General features: G+C 39.1%; 1 protein-coding gene across 5 annotated transcripts in view; it reads left to right on the top strand.

The window, feature by feature from the left end:
* Positions 1–17,267, top strand: part of crtc3 (CREB regulated transcription coactivator 3) — a 101,865-nt gene that overhangs the window by 61,876 nt on the left and 22,722 nt on the right. For 3 of the 5 annotated variants that reach the window (XM_057836791.1, XM_057836773.1, XM_057836764.1), the window contains 7 exons: positions 1,209–1,259; positions 1,348–1,433; positions 6,059–6,108; positions 6,549–6,769; positions 14,659–14,894; positions 15,818–15,991; positions 16,136–16,219. In XM_057836791.1, coding sequence (XP_057692774.1) covers positions 1,209–1,259; positions 1,348–1,433; positions 6,059–6,108; positions 6,549–6,769; positions 14,659–14,894; positions 15,818–15,991; positions 16,136–16,219 — 902 coding nt within the window. The remainder of the gene's footprint in view (positions 1–1,208; positions 1,260–1,347; positions 1,434–6,058; positions 6,109–6,548; positions 6,770–14,658; positions 14,895–15,817; positions 15,992–16,135; positions 16,220–17,267) is intronic. The other 2 variants (XM_057836800.1, XM_057836781.1) reach the window with 1 other exon arrangement.

Raw genomic sequence — 17,267 nt, 5'->3', positions numbered from 1 at the left:
ACGCCACTCGAACTGGGGGGGCCTAGTCACGAAGTCAGAAAAAAAAAAGTACCCTGACTTCACGAGTTACTTCAATCAGACGTAACTCGACAAAATGCGCTGCTGGTCGAAAAGCAGACTGGCAATAGTAAAACTAAAGAAGGCAGTTTAAAGTGTGGTCTATTTACCTTAGCCTTCATTTTGCCTCCCCTATTTGATCGCTTACGAGAAGCCAGGTTTGCTGGAGGTCAACATGTATTTTGAAGGCCAAAATACAAAATGCTTGGAACTCTTTGAGGTTGCAACTGGTACCATCCGAGTAGGATAAGTCTGACTTCCCACCTTCCTCGACTGCAGCATGAACACGAGTGGCTGAAGCACTCCACTGTATTGTGGTCGCATTACGCATCTAAAAAAAATACTTTCCACAGAAATAAATGAATAATGGCATTTTGGTGTGACATTGTTTTGGCCGCATGGGTATTTTGAACAACGATCTCCATTTTGATATTTGACTGTTAGATCTGTAAGGCTTGTTTTTTATTGGCATGCTATGAAGGGACCATTGACTTGCGCTAGCTTAGCCACTCTGGAGCCCTGAAATTAATAAATAACTAACAAACTGCACAGAATTTGTTGAAATCAACTCAACCGACTAACTTAATCCCTGCTAACTCGAAGATTAAGCCTAACGTCAAAATTCTGACCTTCCGCTTTAACCTGAAACTTCTATATGTAGAGACGTTTGTAAGTCGAGGTACCACTGTATTCGGTTTTAGATTTTGGTCCAGAAGTTTCATTTCGCTGCATCCCTACTTTAAAACATTTGGAAGTCATATAAATGTTTTAAAAACGTATCTAAACTGTTTTACTAGGGTACAGTATTTTAATTTCTGAAGTTTAGCTCTTTGCAGAGTGATCTTGAATGCAATTGATGGTGGTTTATTGTAATTTTAATAATAACTTTAGATGCTCTGATGGTGTAGATAAAAGAACTATACAGTATAAAGGCCCTCTGTGCTGAGAGAGTTGTTTATTTTTTTAAAAGATTCAAACGAAAAACCCAGCTTGCGCAAGTTCACCCTGCTCCAAAAAACGAAGTCTGTAACACAATTGTACCTAGGAGAAAATGTATCGTTTTGTTTTTGTGCTTTTTTTTTTCTAAATTCATCTATTCACTCTCTCTTCTACATTTTTTTTCTGCTTGTTTACTTGTGTTTCTCGTGGAGGCTGGCATGCAGCTAGTGTTAATGAGGCAGAAGTGGATCGGTCTGGAGACGGTAATTGCTATGTTCCTCAAACATTGCAGAGTAATAATTATTCCTCCGTATGAAATCAGTAATAAAAAGTATTTCATCCTTTCTGCAGTCTTTTCTTTCCCTACCCTACCTAATGAGGAAGGTCTCATAGGCGTCAGTAAGCCCCTCCCCAAGCAGCTGTGGGAAGCCAAAAAGGTAAGAATGGTGAATACAGTACATGCTGCTTGGTTACTGCTTTCAAACTCTATTTGTACCATGTGAACACAGATTCTCAAAAAAAAAAAAAAAAAAAAAAATAGAAATGCCCTGCGATTGGTTGAGAACCAATGCAGGGTGTGCCCTACCATACTGCCCATAGTTAGCTAGGGTAGGCTCCAGCGCCCCCATGTCCCTTGTGAGGATGAGCGGAACAGAAAATGAATGAATGAATAATTTGAAGACCTAAAAGAAAGAAATTTGCTTCGATCATAAATAAGTGGCCTCACCTGACCTTCATCCAAATGAACTGAAATGTATTTCTTGCAATGCTCTCAAATGAAAGCTAAAAACCAGCAATTGAAGTTGAAGTTTGTTTCATTTAAAAAATCAATTCATTGTGGTGGTGTTTAGAGCCAAAAAGGGGAATAATTGATGCAATGTCCCAAGACTTATGGACCCCACTACAAATACAGTTGTGATTTTTCCCTGGGGAAAATATAGAATACAGTGATCCCTCGCTACTTCGCGCTTCAAACTTTGCGCCCTCAGTCCAGCAGGGATTTTGTTTCACTTTAAAAAACAATAAAATAAATAAAATAAGCCTAACCCTGTACGGATGAGCTGTGCCAGCCGATCGCACAGTCTCCCTCTTGCTCCCTCCCTCTCCCTGCTCTTTGTTCGTCAGGCAGGCAGAGCACGTGCAATTGAGTTGTTTATCAATGTTAACGAGGATCTTGCCAGGGTCACGAACTTCTAAAGCGCCGCATGCGTCAATCATAGTTTGACCTGTTAAACAGTTGCTGTGGTAACTCATTGTGTGTAAGTGAGCAGCTCCGAGCAGATTTGAGTAGACTCACTCAGTGAAGCATTTAATATAGCCAAGCATTTTACTACTACTACTTTATTCATATTTAAAAATAATTCAGTGGGACAGTAACATGTTTAAAGTAAGCTTGAGAACGATAAACCGATACAACCGGATATCCGGTTTTACAGGTTAGAGGTAAGGCTGTATCGATAGTAAAGTTACCATTCGACAGTAATTAGCCGTTAAATATTCAATGAACCGATAGTAGAGATTAAATTCGGCTATTGCGAGCACAAGAATCGGCTTCTAATGCCTAGTTCAATGCATTGCTTAATGGGATAATAATTTAGCTTTTACTTCACATGCTGCGCTTGTGTCATTCACCACACAGCGCACTTAGATTGAGACCGCACGCATGATATAATATGGACAAGGCCAACTCACGGTCGTGGTTGCCTCAACTCCCATGCATTTCTGCAGAACCGCTACTAGTCGCCGTCATTACCCGATCATCATGGGCGTTTTCTTCACTGCCCAAAACGAAAACGAAACTAGTAGTGGCAACAAAGCAACATGCTAAAACAATGGACAGTTTGAGGAGCCCCGCCAGCGACGTGCAGCGATTGATTTTCGACGCACCCAGGAAAAACAAAAGTCGGACTTTGAAGTGAGGAAAGCAGCCAGATCTGTTCGCATGGGACAGAGCTAGTGTGAAGTGTGGAGCGGTACAGAGATCGTGAGTTTTTAACCCTGAAAAATAACCCACTACAATGGTGGAAAGGGCAGCACGACCGTCTGGAGATTTTTTTTTTTCCACGAAACGCAGTCTACTTAAACATGAACATGTGGATTAGTTGATCTTCCTCAAGAAAAAATCTGCCCTTCAAAAAAGATATGGACAGTGATGAGGAATAAAAAATGTGGAAGCACAGGCATAAGTGAAAGACTCTGCTGTGTATAAAGTTAAAGTAATGATTATTGACCTGTCTGTCTAAAATGCCATGTTTTTATTCCCCCAATTATACCAGTGGTAAAGCATAATTTATTATTTATTCATGATAACATTGCAGGTTTAATTCTTTTTTTCTAGAGCTGCAGCATATAATTAATATTTTTTGTTTGTAAGATGTTTACGTTGAAAGTTTGCAGTTAAATTACTTACCTCTGGTGTTCAAAACACCAGGAAATACAGTAATTGAATTACTGCATTTTATTGTTGTCTGTCACTGGAGTTTTGTTTTATTATCGATCCCATCCAACAAAATGACGGTCATATAGTAAGCCTCATTTTTTTTTTTTTTTTTTCATAAAAAAATAAAAGATAACATTGGTATGAAATGTTGCTGTTTAATTTTGCTATTAGAAATGTGGTCTTTTTTATATGTTTAAAATACTGTACGAACACACACAACAAATGTTTACTATCGTATCGTTTTCACTCTGTATCGAACCGTATCGTTCTTAAACTGTATCGAATCGCTCGGCCTTAAAAATGTATCGTTTTTTAATCGAATCGTAACCCGTGTATCTAGATACAGATCGAATCGGCTTCATGCCAGAGATTCCCAACCCTAGTTTAAAGCTAATCATAATTATTACATTTGAAGTGCGTCAAAAAACATTTATTGAAATATATATACAGTGCCTTGCAAAAGTATTCGGCCCCCTTGAACCTTGCAACCTTTCGCCACATTTCAGGCTTCAAACATAAATATATAAAATTTTAATTTTTTGTCAAGAATCAACAACAAGTGGGACACAATCGTGAAGTGGAACAAAATTTATTGGATAATTTAAACTTTTTTTAACAAATAAAAAACTGAAAAGTGGGGCGTGCAATATTATTCGGCCCCCTTGCGTTAATACTTTGTAGCGCCACCTTTTGCTCCAATTACAGCTGCAAGTCGCTTGGGGTATGTTTCTATCAGTTTTGCACATCGAGAGACTGACATTCTTTCCCATTCTTCCTTGCAAAACAGCTCGAGCTCAATGAGGTTGGATGGAGAGTGTTTGTGAACAGCAGTCTTCAGCTCTTTCCACAGATTCTCGATTGGATTCAGGTCTGGACTTTGACTTGGCCATTCTAACACCTGGATACGTTTATTTTTGAACCATTCCATTGTAGATTTGGCTCTATGTTTTGGATCATTGTCCTGTTGGAAGATAAATCTCCGTCCCAGTCTCAGGTCTTGTGCATATACCAACAGGTTTTCTTCCAGAATGTTCCTGTATTTGGCTGCATCCATCTTCCCGTCAATTTTAACCATCTTCCCTGTCCCTGCTGAAGAAAAGCAGGCCCAAACCATGATGCTGCCACCACCATGTTTGACAGTGGGGATGGTGTGTTCAGGGTGATGAGCTGTGTTGCTTTTACGCCAAACATATCGTTTTGCATTGTGGCCAAAAAGTCCAATTTTGGTTTCATCTGACCAGAGCACTTTCTTCCACATGTTTGGTGTGTCTCCCAGGTGGCTTGTGGCAAACTTTAAACGAGACTTTTTATGGTATCTTGGTATGATATCTTTGAGAAATGCCTTTCTTCTTGCCACTCTTCCATAAAGGCCAGATTTGTGCAGTGTACGACTGATTGTTGTCCTATGGACAGACTCTCCCACCTCAGCTGTAGATCTCTGCAGTTCATCCAGAGTGATCACGGGCGTCTTGGCTGCATCTCTGATCAGTTTTCTCCTTGTTTGAGAAGAAAGTTTGGAAGTACGGCCGGGTCTTGGTAGATTTGCAGTGGTCTGATGCTCCTTCCATTTCAATATGATGGCTTGCACAGTGCTCCTTGAGATGTTTAAAGCTTGGGAAATCTTTTTGTATCCAAATTCGGCTTTAAACTTCTCAACAACAGTACCTCGGACCTGCCTGGTGTGTTCCTTGGTTTTCATAATGCTCTCTGCACTTTTAACAGAACCCTGAGACTATCACAGAGCAGGTGCATATATACGGAGACTTGATTACACACAGGTGGATTCTAGTTATCATCATCGGTCATTTAGGACAACATTGGATCATTCAGAGATCCTCACTGAACTTCTGGAGTGAGTTTGCTGCACTGAAAGTAAAGGGGCCGAATAATATTGCACGCCCCACTTTTCAGTTTTTTATTTGTTAAAAAAGTTTAAATTATCCAATAAATGTTGTTCCACTTCACGATTGTGCCCCACTTGTTGTTGATTCTTGACAAAAAAATTAAATTTCATATCTTTATGTTTAAAGCCTGAAATGTGGCGAAAGGTTGCAAGATTCAAGGGGGCTGAATATTTTTGCAAGGCACTGTATGTATAGTATATATACATATAGAGTATATATATTTTTTTAATTGTACGTTGGGGAAAAAAGTGAAAAAACATGTCTTATGTATCTCTTTCCAATTCTAAATCTGCATAAATACACTGAAAACACAAGAAAATTGTTGGGTTTTTTTTGTCTGGGTATGGGGGGTTGGCACTACGTCGCGGTTTTTCACTTATTGCGGCGGGTTCTGGTCCCTATTTACCGCGAAAAACGAGGGATGGCTGTAGTTCTCTATATGTATTGGATACGTAATGTCTCTTTCAATGTCTCAATATACCATATAAAACATTAATAAGCAGTTCAGGATGTGCCCCTCCTCCTGCCCATAATTCACTGGGAAAGGCTCCAGCACCCCCGTCGACCTCGTGAGGATAAGAAGATGAATGAATTGTGCTGCTACTGTATATTATTCTCTCTACACTTTACCAACACATGGTTAGAATATAGCTACAGTATTTACCTTCCAAAGGAGACATTTACTAAAATGAGTACCTGTTAAACAAATCTTTTTCAGGCCCAGTCTCTTGCATCGAGGCCAAAATCATGTGAAGTGCCTGGCATCAAGTAAGTATATACATATCTGTACAGATGGATTTCAATTTAATGGACTAATTAGGCAGAGTCTCCGTTAAGTTGAAGCATTTTTTTCAGGGGCCGAAAATCACCTAATATATTGTAGTACATATTTCTTAAATACTGAAGAATAGTCAACATTAATTTAAAGGTGTGATTTTGCCAAACAATAAAGATTGAAGTTTCAAATCCAGCACTGATCTGTTTTTGATGCTTGGTTGATGGAGAACTTTGAATGCTTTTTGGTCTAAAGATCACTGAATGACTACGCTAATTTACCTCTGTATGCCATGCAATTCACTTGTGAGGAGTCCAGGGTGTAGCCTCCCTTTTGTCAATTGTAAGAAGGGATATGCTCAACTTTTATCATGCTGTGGAAAAGTAAACTGAATAAATCAATTTATGATTATTATTATTATTTTGTCTTTCAGTGTTTTTCCATCACCGGAGCAAAACCCTGGTCTCTCCCATTATCAGGGCTCATTAAATACAGGAGGCTCCCTACCCGATCTCAGCAACCTTCACTTCCCGTCCCCTCTCTCAACTCCATTGGACCCCGAGGACAATGGAGGATACCCCAATCTCAGCGGAGGTAGCAGCACTGGAAATTTGCCAGCTGCTATGATGCACCTTGGCATTAGCAATTCACAGGGTGAGTTAAAGCTTTTCTAGTCCACCATTTACACAAGATGGCGTGTACAAGGAGTGTTAGTGAACGGTTGCCCATTCACTTGGCTGAAGTCCTAAAAATGCCTCACGCGTATGATCTTTGTGTATTCAGTAAGCTAAATAAAAGGTTGCAGGGAGTGTTTAATGCCAGCCAAAAATCAAGTGCACTGTAAAATATAATAAGTTGACTTGACTAAAAAAAAGAAAATGCAAACTTGCGGCCTTATAAAATGTAATTTATGTTACTTACATTAATATGAGGCAATTTACTTGATTATTTCAAGTTTTATGGACTCAAATTAACCTTAATAATTGGATTATAGTAAATTGTTTGAGTTTGCACTAATCAAAATAACTTGTATGAATTAGATTACAGCAATTTATTTCTTGTGAGCTTCCATTACTGAAGTGATACCTTAGTTAGGTTGAGTGCTGCTCATTCATCATATGGAGGTGAACTTCATTTTTTTTTTTTTTTAACCTGAACTAATTGTACAATATAAACAGTACATGCTAATTTAATTAATAACACATTTTCAAACAGTAATGACCCTACCCCCAAATAAATGAAGGGAGAAAACTCAATGGATTAACTCAAGGGAATTAAGCTATTTTAAAATGCTTAACAATGCATTTAAACGGAACCTCGGTCTTAAAGACTGAAAGGCTCTAATAGGCCACAATTGTTGTCTTACACTAAAATATGTTGTTAGAAATAGAGGTGGAAATCTTGGGGCACCTAGCGATTCAATTACGATTACGATTCAGAAGTTACGATTCGATTATAAATCGATTCTTGATCGCCTCTTCGTTTCGCTGGTGTAGCACATTTTGGCAGAACATCGTTTTTTTTTCCCTCCTACTCTCGCCTTGCGTTATCTTGTCTTTCCTGTTTATTTTGCTTTTGCTGATTGTTTTGTGAAATATCGACAGTGCTGTCATGCTCATTCCTCTCGGGTTGAAATTGAAAGGGTTGAACAGATGAGATGTTTTAAGTTACTTAAGTCTTACTCTGCAAGACCAGCAGTGTAACCATGTGACGTCACCGTCCTGCCGTGTCAACAACAATGGCGACCTACTTATTAAACTAATTTTACAAATTGTATAAAAGTGAAAACATCAATAGGGGTTTCAATGTCAAATTATTTTAACTCATAATAACGTTTACCTTTTAAGAACTACAAGTCTTTCTATCCGTGGATCCCTTTAGGACACAAGAGGCATTGGCTCTGGACACACTGCTGAATGTTTTGTTAAAGCTTGGTGTTTACTGAACAATCTGTAGTATAACCTTATATAGTATAACCAGAGCGCTCAACCCCTTCACTTACTTCACATCGATTTGGTTAGTAAATATTTTGGTGAGCGACATGTAGATTAATGACAAAGACTGGCTTTTGTTTTTAACACTTGCTCTTCTTGTGCCCCATACACCGCACAACCCCAAGAAATAACACACTTTGTTGAACAGAACACACATGACATAACAACAGCAATCATTACTCTGTCATAGTTACCACAACTACTCATCATCCATTGCGGCGGAATAGATGAATACATGTCCCGACAATTTTTTAATCTTTTATAAGGCAATGCGACAATTTAAAAAAGAGTAAAAAATATTTACTAACCATATCAATGTGAAGTAAGTTAAGGTGCTGAAGAGAACTCAGGTTGAGGGTGGGGAATGTTTTGGTGTGAGAAATGCAGGAAATTGACGAGTCAGATCTGCACATGTCTGAAAGAACGCCAAAAGAACACTGGGTACAAAAAATAGTTGTTCCTAATTTCAGACCGTTTTGAAGTAAAAAAATTGGTGACGTACGTGAATTGTGGAAAGCGGCACAAAGCTCAAAAAGCGCACTACAGTTGACAAAACATTGACTTATTTCAACGAAACAAAGGAGGGTACACTGTTGTGTTCTGTCTCTTCAATGCCAAGCTCGGCTGCACGTCGGCTGTGAATAAACACCTAAAGCGCCGTCACCCAGTTGTAATTTTGGAAGACGACAGAAGACAATTACAAGCTGGCAGATTGTAAATCCATCTAATGACATTTTTTTATTGAAGTTGCTAAGCCTGTCGCGCTATGCAATCATTCCATTTATCGCACGAAAATAAAAATAAGGGCGGTAATTTTCTCCACTGTGTTTTATCATCACGTGCGTGCGTGTTGATGGCATATAAGACTTCAATTTCTTTCACAGATGTTAATTGGTCATCAACACGCCGTAGAATTAAAGTTCATACATACAAAATAAGGAAACAGATCTATATTAAACACTGTAAGCGTTAGCATTGCTACATTGAGGCTAATGGGGAAAAAAGATAACCTACTTTAGCCTGCTATAAAACATTGGCAGTCTTCTCCACAACTCAAACTTGCGGTTAAAAGGTGACACTTCAAACATACAGTAAAAAACGCTGGTTAACAGCATTTGCAAATGAAAAAAATTGATTACTGACACCGCATGCAATGACAAAAAGAGTTTTTTTATGCAAAGTGTAAAGCTTACTGCTAGCGGTTTAGCGAACGCACTTCCGGTGAACATTTCAAAATAAAAGCACGTCGTGTTCGTCATATAAATAACGATTTCTGGAGTTAAAATCCCACATACTTCAGAATTCAGATTCTACACTAAGAACAGCTTTAAAATGACACCCTTTATGAAAAATCTGATTGGCAGTAATTATAATACTATTAATTACTGTATAGTAGTATACTATACTATTACTACTAGTGTTGCACCGATACCGATACCTGGCTGTGCAGTATCGGCCAATACCGATACCAAAAAAAAAAAAAAAAAAAGAAACATTATATATATATGTACATATAAGGGATGCAACGATACAGTTAAGTCACGGTTCGGTACGATTTTCGATACAATTCAATACATTTAATGCTCTGAAACAGAAAATACAACTGTTATTATTATTATTATTTGTTTTTTTTGTTTTTTTTTGCTAACAAGCAAAAATAACAGTGCAATCATATAAACAAGCATTTTAGTGCATAATATTTATGTGCTTACTTCTTACTGATCTGAAGAAATTTTGTATATACTGTAAGTGTTGAGAACAATCTTTACTGTTTGTAAAGTGGGGCACACTGTTGATTGCTGCAGCTCTCTTAGCAGCTATACTTACCATATAAGCAAAACATCCTATTTGTGGTCCGAGTCCATCTGTAACATGTGCTGAATTAAAAGTATTTGCAGCATTATCTATAGTCACTGGTATGGATTGATTTGGCCTGCTTAACTTCCATTCAGTCATGGCGGTTTCTAATTCATCAATGTAGTATATGGACTACGCGTCGCTCTGGGCTCACGCAGCTAATGGCATGGGATCTAATGTAGCACATCTAGGTTGCTATTTGATGATATCTAGTGTGTGCGCGCAAGAGTTTGCATGGGATCTAACGTAGAACATCTAGGTTGCTATCTGATGATATCTAGTGTGCGCGCTGCGCCGCTTGAGTGTTTTCCGGCCACAGAAGTCACTTATGCTCATTACTGCACAACACCAGCATAATATGACAATCGACTTTCATAAACAGGACGAGTGTGAAGTACGGCGCTCTTAATTTGCCACTCATTGTTCATCATGAAACCATGAGTTTGCTTAGTCTCTCACGGTCTTAACCTTTCTGATCCCATCGGCGCTACTACAGCAAGTGTTAGCTCAAAAAGAAAAGCAGCGTAACATCGCGGATGTTCGTTGTAGTGAACATCTTTAATATTGAAGACGAAGGTGTTATTTTCGTTTGGTAATTTCGAGACAAAGACATACAGATGTCATGCATCGGGATTTGGGGGGATAGTTCATTTGCGCTAAAGTGATGCCAGTAGATGGTGTCGGCGCCCTAAATGTTGGTACTCGTCGATACCGATACCACCAATTCGGGCCGGATCGGCACCCCCTGCCTATACTGGTATCGGTGCAACTTTAATTACTACTATAGTATGGTAACTATACTATACTATACTATACTATACTATACTATACTATACTATACTATACTATACTATACTATACTATACTGTATAGTAGTATACTATACTATTAATGCTAGATATTTTTTTAAGAATTGTTTTGAATCATGTTGGAAAGGCGAAGGCAATGTTCTGAATCTGTTTTCCATTCTTTTGCACTAGTTAATGCTATCAGCATTGGACCTTATTGTTTATTTGTGATTTATTGCTGCTTATGTGTTTATTTGTACTTTAATAAAAATTTAAATGTTCCAAAATGTTTTTGTGAATTAATAAGAGTCATCAAAAAATTCATTGCTAAATTAGTACAAAAAGGGGGGCGGGGGGGAAATATTAGTAAACTAACCGTAAAAATAGTCGGCTGACTTATCAGGAGATAAATTGTTTGGGAGTTCCCTAGTGTGTACAGTGTACTGGAACATATTTCCTCCACACTCTTCTCACCTTTTTAACCCCGGACCCATTTTCATGCCTGTAATTTGACTTAACTAAGATACATCAAGTTAGGCATCATCTCCAACCCCAAATTACTACTTACTTATTTAAAAAATGTGTTCACAACAGGTTGATAAAAATTTTGTTTGGTTCACTTATTATATTTAAGTTGTATATTAGCATATACAGAGTGGGCACTCAGATGAGACTTTAGTATTGGAGTTCATGTGACATATTGTCATGGAATCGTGGTTGGTACATCTGCCCCACAGTCGAGAGGATTTTTGGGCGCTCTTGTGTTGACTTTTGCATGGTCTACCGCTCCTTGCGAGCCTTTTCTACTCCATCTTCCTCACAAGTTCTGTAACCAAACATGTTTAGATGAATTGAAGACTCAAAATTGTCCGTACTGTACATGTGAAGGTGAGTGTAAAAGGCTGTTTAGCTTTGTGTTCTGGGACTGACTGGAGACTGTACACTATCTCTAGCATAAAGTCAGTTCTAAATAAAATCAGCTTATTCCATTGTTGGTACAGTGGACTTCATGATATGAGCACAAGCCATTTCATGACCAAGCTCGTAAGATGAATGTGTTCGTGTCATAAAGAGATTTTCTCCATGAGAAAATAACTGAATTCCAGTTAATGCATGTAACACTTCCCATGACCCTCCTATCATTTTAAAGGCTAAAAAATATGAAAAGAAAATCAGAAGTATAAAAACAATTTTATGGATAATATTCAAGCACTTACCATGAAGGCTGAACTCTAGCGATGTAACAAAAGTGTGAGCCTGCCAAGCAGGAGGAAAAAGAGAAAGGACGGCCATACATATCCCATAATGTTAACCCTTTAACACCTAAGTCTATTTTGGCGGGACACCAAGACACTTGGGGAGTCAAAACGAAAGAGAGAGATTGGTGAGATGCCGTGGGACTCGAACACACTAAATTAGAGAGTATTTTCTGGATTTTGCTTGCTATTGAGACTTTTCTCTTGTGATGATGCTCATATCATCAGGGTCCACTGTATTTGCAAAGCACACTGGTACACATTGTACACTATGCTTTGGTCAAAAAAAAAAAAAAAAAAACAACCCCTTAGTGTTCTTAATTATGCAGTGCACTTGCTGGGATTTATAGGTTTCAATGATAAACAAGTTATGTAGCCCTTAAGAAATCATGTGCATTACTTCAATTTCTTCAATAACTAGGTCAGAAGATTTATTCCTTGGCCCTGAAATAAAATGCGATGTTCCAACCTTGCCTACTTTCTGCGAAGTGTGATTATCTAGGTTTGCTTCCGTTGGTAATGTGTAGATTCAGCAAATGTCATGTTTCAGAAGAACTAGGTCAGCTGACTACCTGAGTGTACAGAATGAGTATGATTTTTCAGAACACTGAATATACAGTACATAACAGTACAGTGAAAAAATTAGTCATTCCCTTCCTAATTTCAGATTTTTTTTGCTCTTGATATATATATATATATATATCACACCTTGAGGTTAGGTTTTAGGTCATCATACCAATGGTAGTATGTCATGAAAACAGACAAAGAGACCCAAATCATTAAGAAGCAGATTATAAATGATGGTTTTAAAGAATTATGGGACTATAAATGACTGAAATTGTGTAGTAAATGTAGTAATAACCCCTGAAAGAATGTCTACCATAGACACAATTTTGTCTTGTCTACTTATTGCCCTTATTGTTATTGTATCATAGCCTAGGTTCATACTGCAGGTCTTAATGCACAATTCCGATTTTGTTCTCATATCAGTTTTTTGGGCGTGCTTGTTCAGACAGACTTGGTCCACCGACCCCATTCAATTATTACGCATGCGCACTAATTCGCAGTCCGACACGCGCTGAGCAAACTGACTCGCATGCGGAGAAGCATCAAAACAAATGACTACTCATGCTGGTTTTATGTCATTCTAGGGCGATCATATTTTGATTTCCAAAAAGAGGACACCAATAACAGACATTAATAATTCCCGTTTAGTCTCATATTCAAAGTTCATATGGATTGATAGAACGCGTGCACGCACTGTGCACTGTTTGCCCCAACTCGGCCATGTAAGCAGTCCTGAAATATTGCCAATTTGGCGCACAGAAGAAAAAAAAACGAGCATTATCAGGCTTATCTTTTTCTTCATTTTATATTTTTTTAATGACTGTGGTCAAGCCCGCCTTCTGCGTAAAAGCAGAGTTCAAACTAGGCGCTAACACTAATGCACAGCTGCGTCGCTGCCGTCCTGCCTGCCGCTCTCGCTCTTTGCTGATGAAATTGCTTCATAAATTCCAATTAGGGAGACTTGACAGTTCAGACCGCTGCCACATTCTGGCAAAATGTGGCCCAGATCTGATTTAAACCACATATGGAAGTGACCCAGATTGGATTTGAAATGGTCCACCTCTGTGCAATTTGTCACGTTCAGACGGTCAAGTTAATGCCAAACTCGAGTTGGAAAAACAAAACAAAAAAATCTACGTGCATTAAGACCTTCGGTCTGAACCTAGCCATAGTGACTCTTATTGTGGCACACTCCCCCATACCAGTTCCTGCCAAAGCAGGCTGCCTCAAACTCAAACCACTGCTCACATTTTTGGGCTTGAGATGCCTATCTCTGGCAGCCAACTATGTGTGAGCTGAGTGAATGATCTCTCTGTTTCAAACATTTTAACTTTGTACTTTGGCTGCGGCGACTGCTCTCTTTGAGTCTGTAGTTTGTGTCTATGTGTGGTCGAGCACAGTTCAGCCTGACTGAGCAGAGATACAGGAACTTTTGACCCGTCTCTACAATAAGCTCTTCTTTCTTCTCTCTTAGTTTGCTTCTGTTTTCTGAATTGGGCTTTTACTCTCCTCCCAATCATGCAATAAAGATACTACATAATCACACAATATAGGCTGGTGTCTTGGACTGGGCATTCGTTGGAATTGTAATACATAATGCTTTAAACAGTAGCAGCCACAATTTTTGTTGAATTCCTATAAAGCCTTCATGTTGCCTAGGCTTCATGGGTGTATTAAGTCGTAAGCCAAAACGATACAGCGCAATCTATTTTGTGCAATTGTCAAATTTTCTGTCGGGAGCCTCATTACTCATCCATGCTAATTTGTGGGCTACCAATAGTACTGAGTGGTACATTAACAACACAAATTACACAAGAGTTGAAAGCTGTTGATTGATTGTTCCAATGTGCTTCTGGTAAAATTGCTTTTGTTTGTTGAATATCACGGGCACATTACACAGTACTACCCTGATATGGCCTCATTATATTTACATGCAGCATGTGCAGCTATTTCCATCCGACCTAGACGCTGCTGTGCAAATAAAGGCCAATTTCTCTGTAACACTTAAAGGAATCATGACTCATTTTAGCCCCTTGAATCTGTTTCAAAAATATGATATCTTTCATATGTTTGTTTTGCAGGCCTTTCTTCTTCTTTGAGTAATCCCACAATACAAGCATCCCTCAACAACTGCCAGCTACAGTCTTCGCTTAGCAATCCCTCCATAAATTCTTCTCTGCGTCTTTCTGGAAACTCCCCTCGGCGAAGACCAGCACCCATTAGCCCTCTTACCCTTTCTCCTGGTGCTGAGCAGCGCCGGGGTCTCTCCAAGCAGCTGTCTCCCACCATGTCCCCATCATTGTCCCCCATCACACAGGTACACATCCCAAGCCTTTTAATAAACACAATGAAAATTTACATTTTATATTGAAATTACTCTAAGTCCTGATCAATGTTGTTTTCGTCAACGATGACGACAACAAAAACATTTTGTCAACACTTTTTTTCATGATGAGACGATAATGAGCTAAAACGTGTTTTTGGGGACTAAAACATAACGAGCTTATTGCCAGTTTTTGTCTGTCACTTATTCACAATGTGGAACATTTTATGTGTAGTTAGCCTGTATCATGGCAGTGTCTGGTTGTGTTACCCGTGACGTCCCGTACCCCCCACTTCCTGACTCAACAGTGTCTCGTCTCCAGTCTTCATGCAGGCTTTCACACACGGTAGATTTGTTTTGGCAAGAGAGAATGCGCAATGCTGCTTTAGCCTTTAAATGTCTGTGCTGAGTGATCATCACACACTAAATGTAACTCATACGTTAGTTTAGTGTTAGCATTAGGCTAATGCTAACAGCGAGCGTCCTCCAGGTTGCAAGTCCAAGTTGGCGTTGAGCTTGTAGATGCTACAATATGTGCTCTTCTATCAATTTTCATTCAAAATACGGTATTTCGAAACCTTTATTTATTTATTTACTTTTTAAGTAAATTTTTTTAAGTTTACAGATGAAAACATTTTTAGTAAACGTTGACGACAACTACACAAAATTAGTCTTGAGTTTTCATCAACAAAAACTGGACGAAGACACATTTTGAGATGACCAAAAAATGACTAATCAGTATTATCTTCCAAAAGACGAAGACAAAAATTAAAAAGGGCTGCCAAAAACAACACTGGTTTTGATAAAAATGGGGGTGTTCTTTGATTTAAATCCATCCAGCCTTTTGTACAAATCACTGTGAAAGACTCAGACTGTTACAATAGGTCTATATATTTAATTATTTATTTTTGATGCAGGGAGTTGCTTTAGATACCAGCAACATGCCAAGGGAGCCACCTCCTCCCTATCCACTTTACCAGCAATCACAACATGCAGTGGACCAGGCACGTCAGTGCCAGCAGCAGCACCAGCATCAACATCAGCCTGTTCCCCCTCTGCAAAGCATTACACTGGACTTTAACCCAAACCAAGTCAGTACCAGAAAGAGGGTCTCTAACCACATATTTAGAAAACAACACACATACTACTACTGTCCATGTTGGTTTTCATATCAAATTGAGATTTAATTACATTTTATTTATTTGTTTTAACAATATGACTTTGATTTTTTACAGCACAACAATATGGCAGCCCTCTTCAGTGACTCATTTATGGAGCAGCAGTATTCGGGTCGTCACAACAAAACCTTCCCTTACCAGGTTTGTCTTGGACCATTGGTACACTCTATGGGGCAAAACACACGGGAGGCGATGAGCAATGGCGAAATGCGAAAGTCATTGGCGTTGAGCTGAAGGCAAACACACAGGCGCGATGCGACTGCAGCAGCAAGCGACAGCAACACGCATCGGCCTCTGCCCGTGCGTCATTGGTCGTCTCTGATTGGCTATGAATTTGAAAGGCATTTAAAAATTTCCTGTCTTTTCTTAGCACCAATACATCCCATACTCCATTTTTTTTTTTTTTTTTCAAATTTATGTCAATTTCTGGGTTGGCCAGTGTTCTCGCATGGGATTTGTTGATCAATAAATCCGTTGCTGGCGACAGTGACAGAAATAGAACAATTTTCTATTTTCTCATATCGCGTTGCTGGTCCGCGTCTGTACGCGTAGGAGCGCGAAATTCATGTACACGATCGTCACGTGTTGCTTCACAAGAGGGTTTCCGATTTTGGCCTCGTTGTGCTCGTTCCATAGAAAATGTATTGAATGCGAGCGACGTCACCTCACGTGTTTTTCCTCTAGCTGCCATTAAATCGCAGATTTAAGATTTAAAAAGAAATACTAAACTAGGACAATTATTGTGAAAATAGTGTTCTGTTTAAGTCATACAGCTAGGCACGTGGAAACTGTTTCCCTGATAATGGTCACAGTAACTGGAGGCTGACAGACTGACTCGGGGCGCTTTCACACCTGTCCTGTTGGAGCATTTGTTCCGAAAGGGAGCATTTCCCCACAAAGATAAGGTTGTTTGAGTATATTTATACAAGCGGATGCGAAACAAAACATCCAAGCCGAGAGCACCAGGATGAGGAGGGCTCGGCGCACTTTCATTCAAGCTCAGCAGCGGTTCGTTTATAGTGAGAACAGAACCAACGAAGCAACAGACGCAATTCACTCATAACTGTGGTTCAACTTCCACGAAAGAGGATTAAAAAGACGGCAATAGCCTAACAAAGCTTACTTTATGTGCCATAGCTCGTGTCCTGTGAGTAGCTGCTCTTAAACTGCTCTTTTCTTCATCAAAAAC

Source organism: Corythoichthys intestinalis, chromosome 1 (assembly GCF_030265065.1).
Source record: "Corythoichthys intestinalis isolate RoL2023-P3 chromosome 1, ASM3026506v1, whole genome shotgun sequence".
Classification (NCBI taxonomy): domain Eukaryota; kingdom Metazoa; phylum Chordata; class Actinopteri; order Syngnathiformes; family Syngnathidae; genus Corythoichthys; species Corythoichthys intestinalis.
This window is presented reverse-complemented; position numbering and strand designations above follow the sequence as displayed.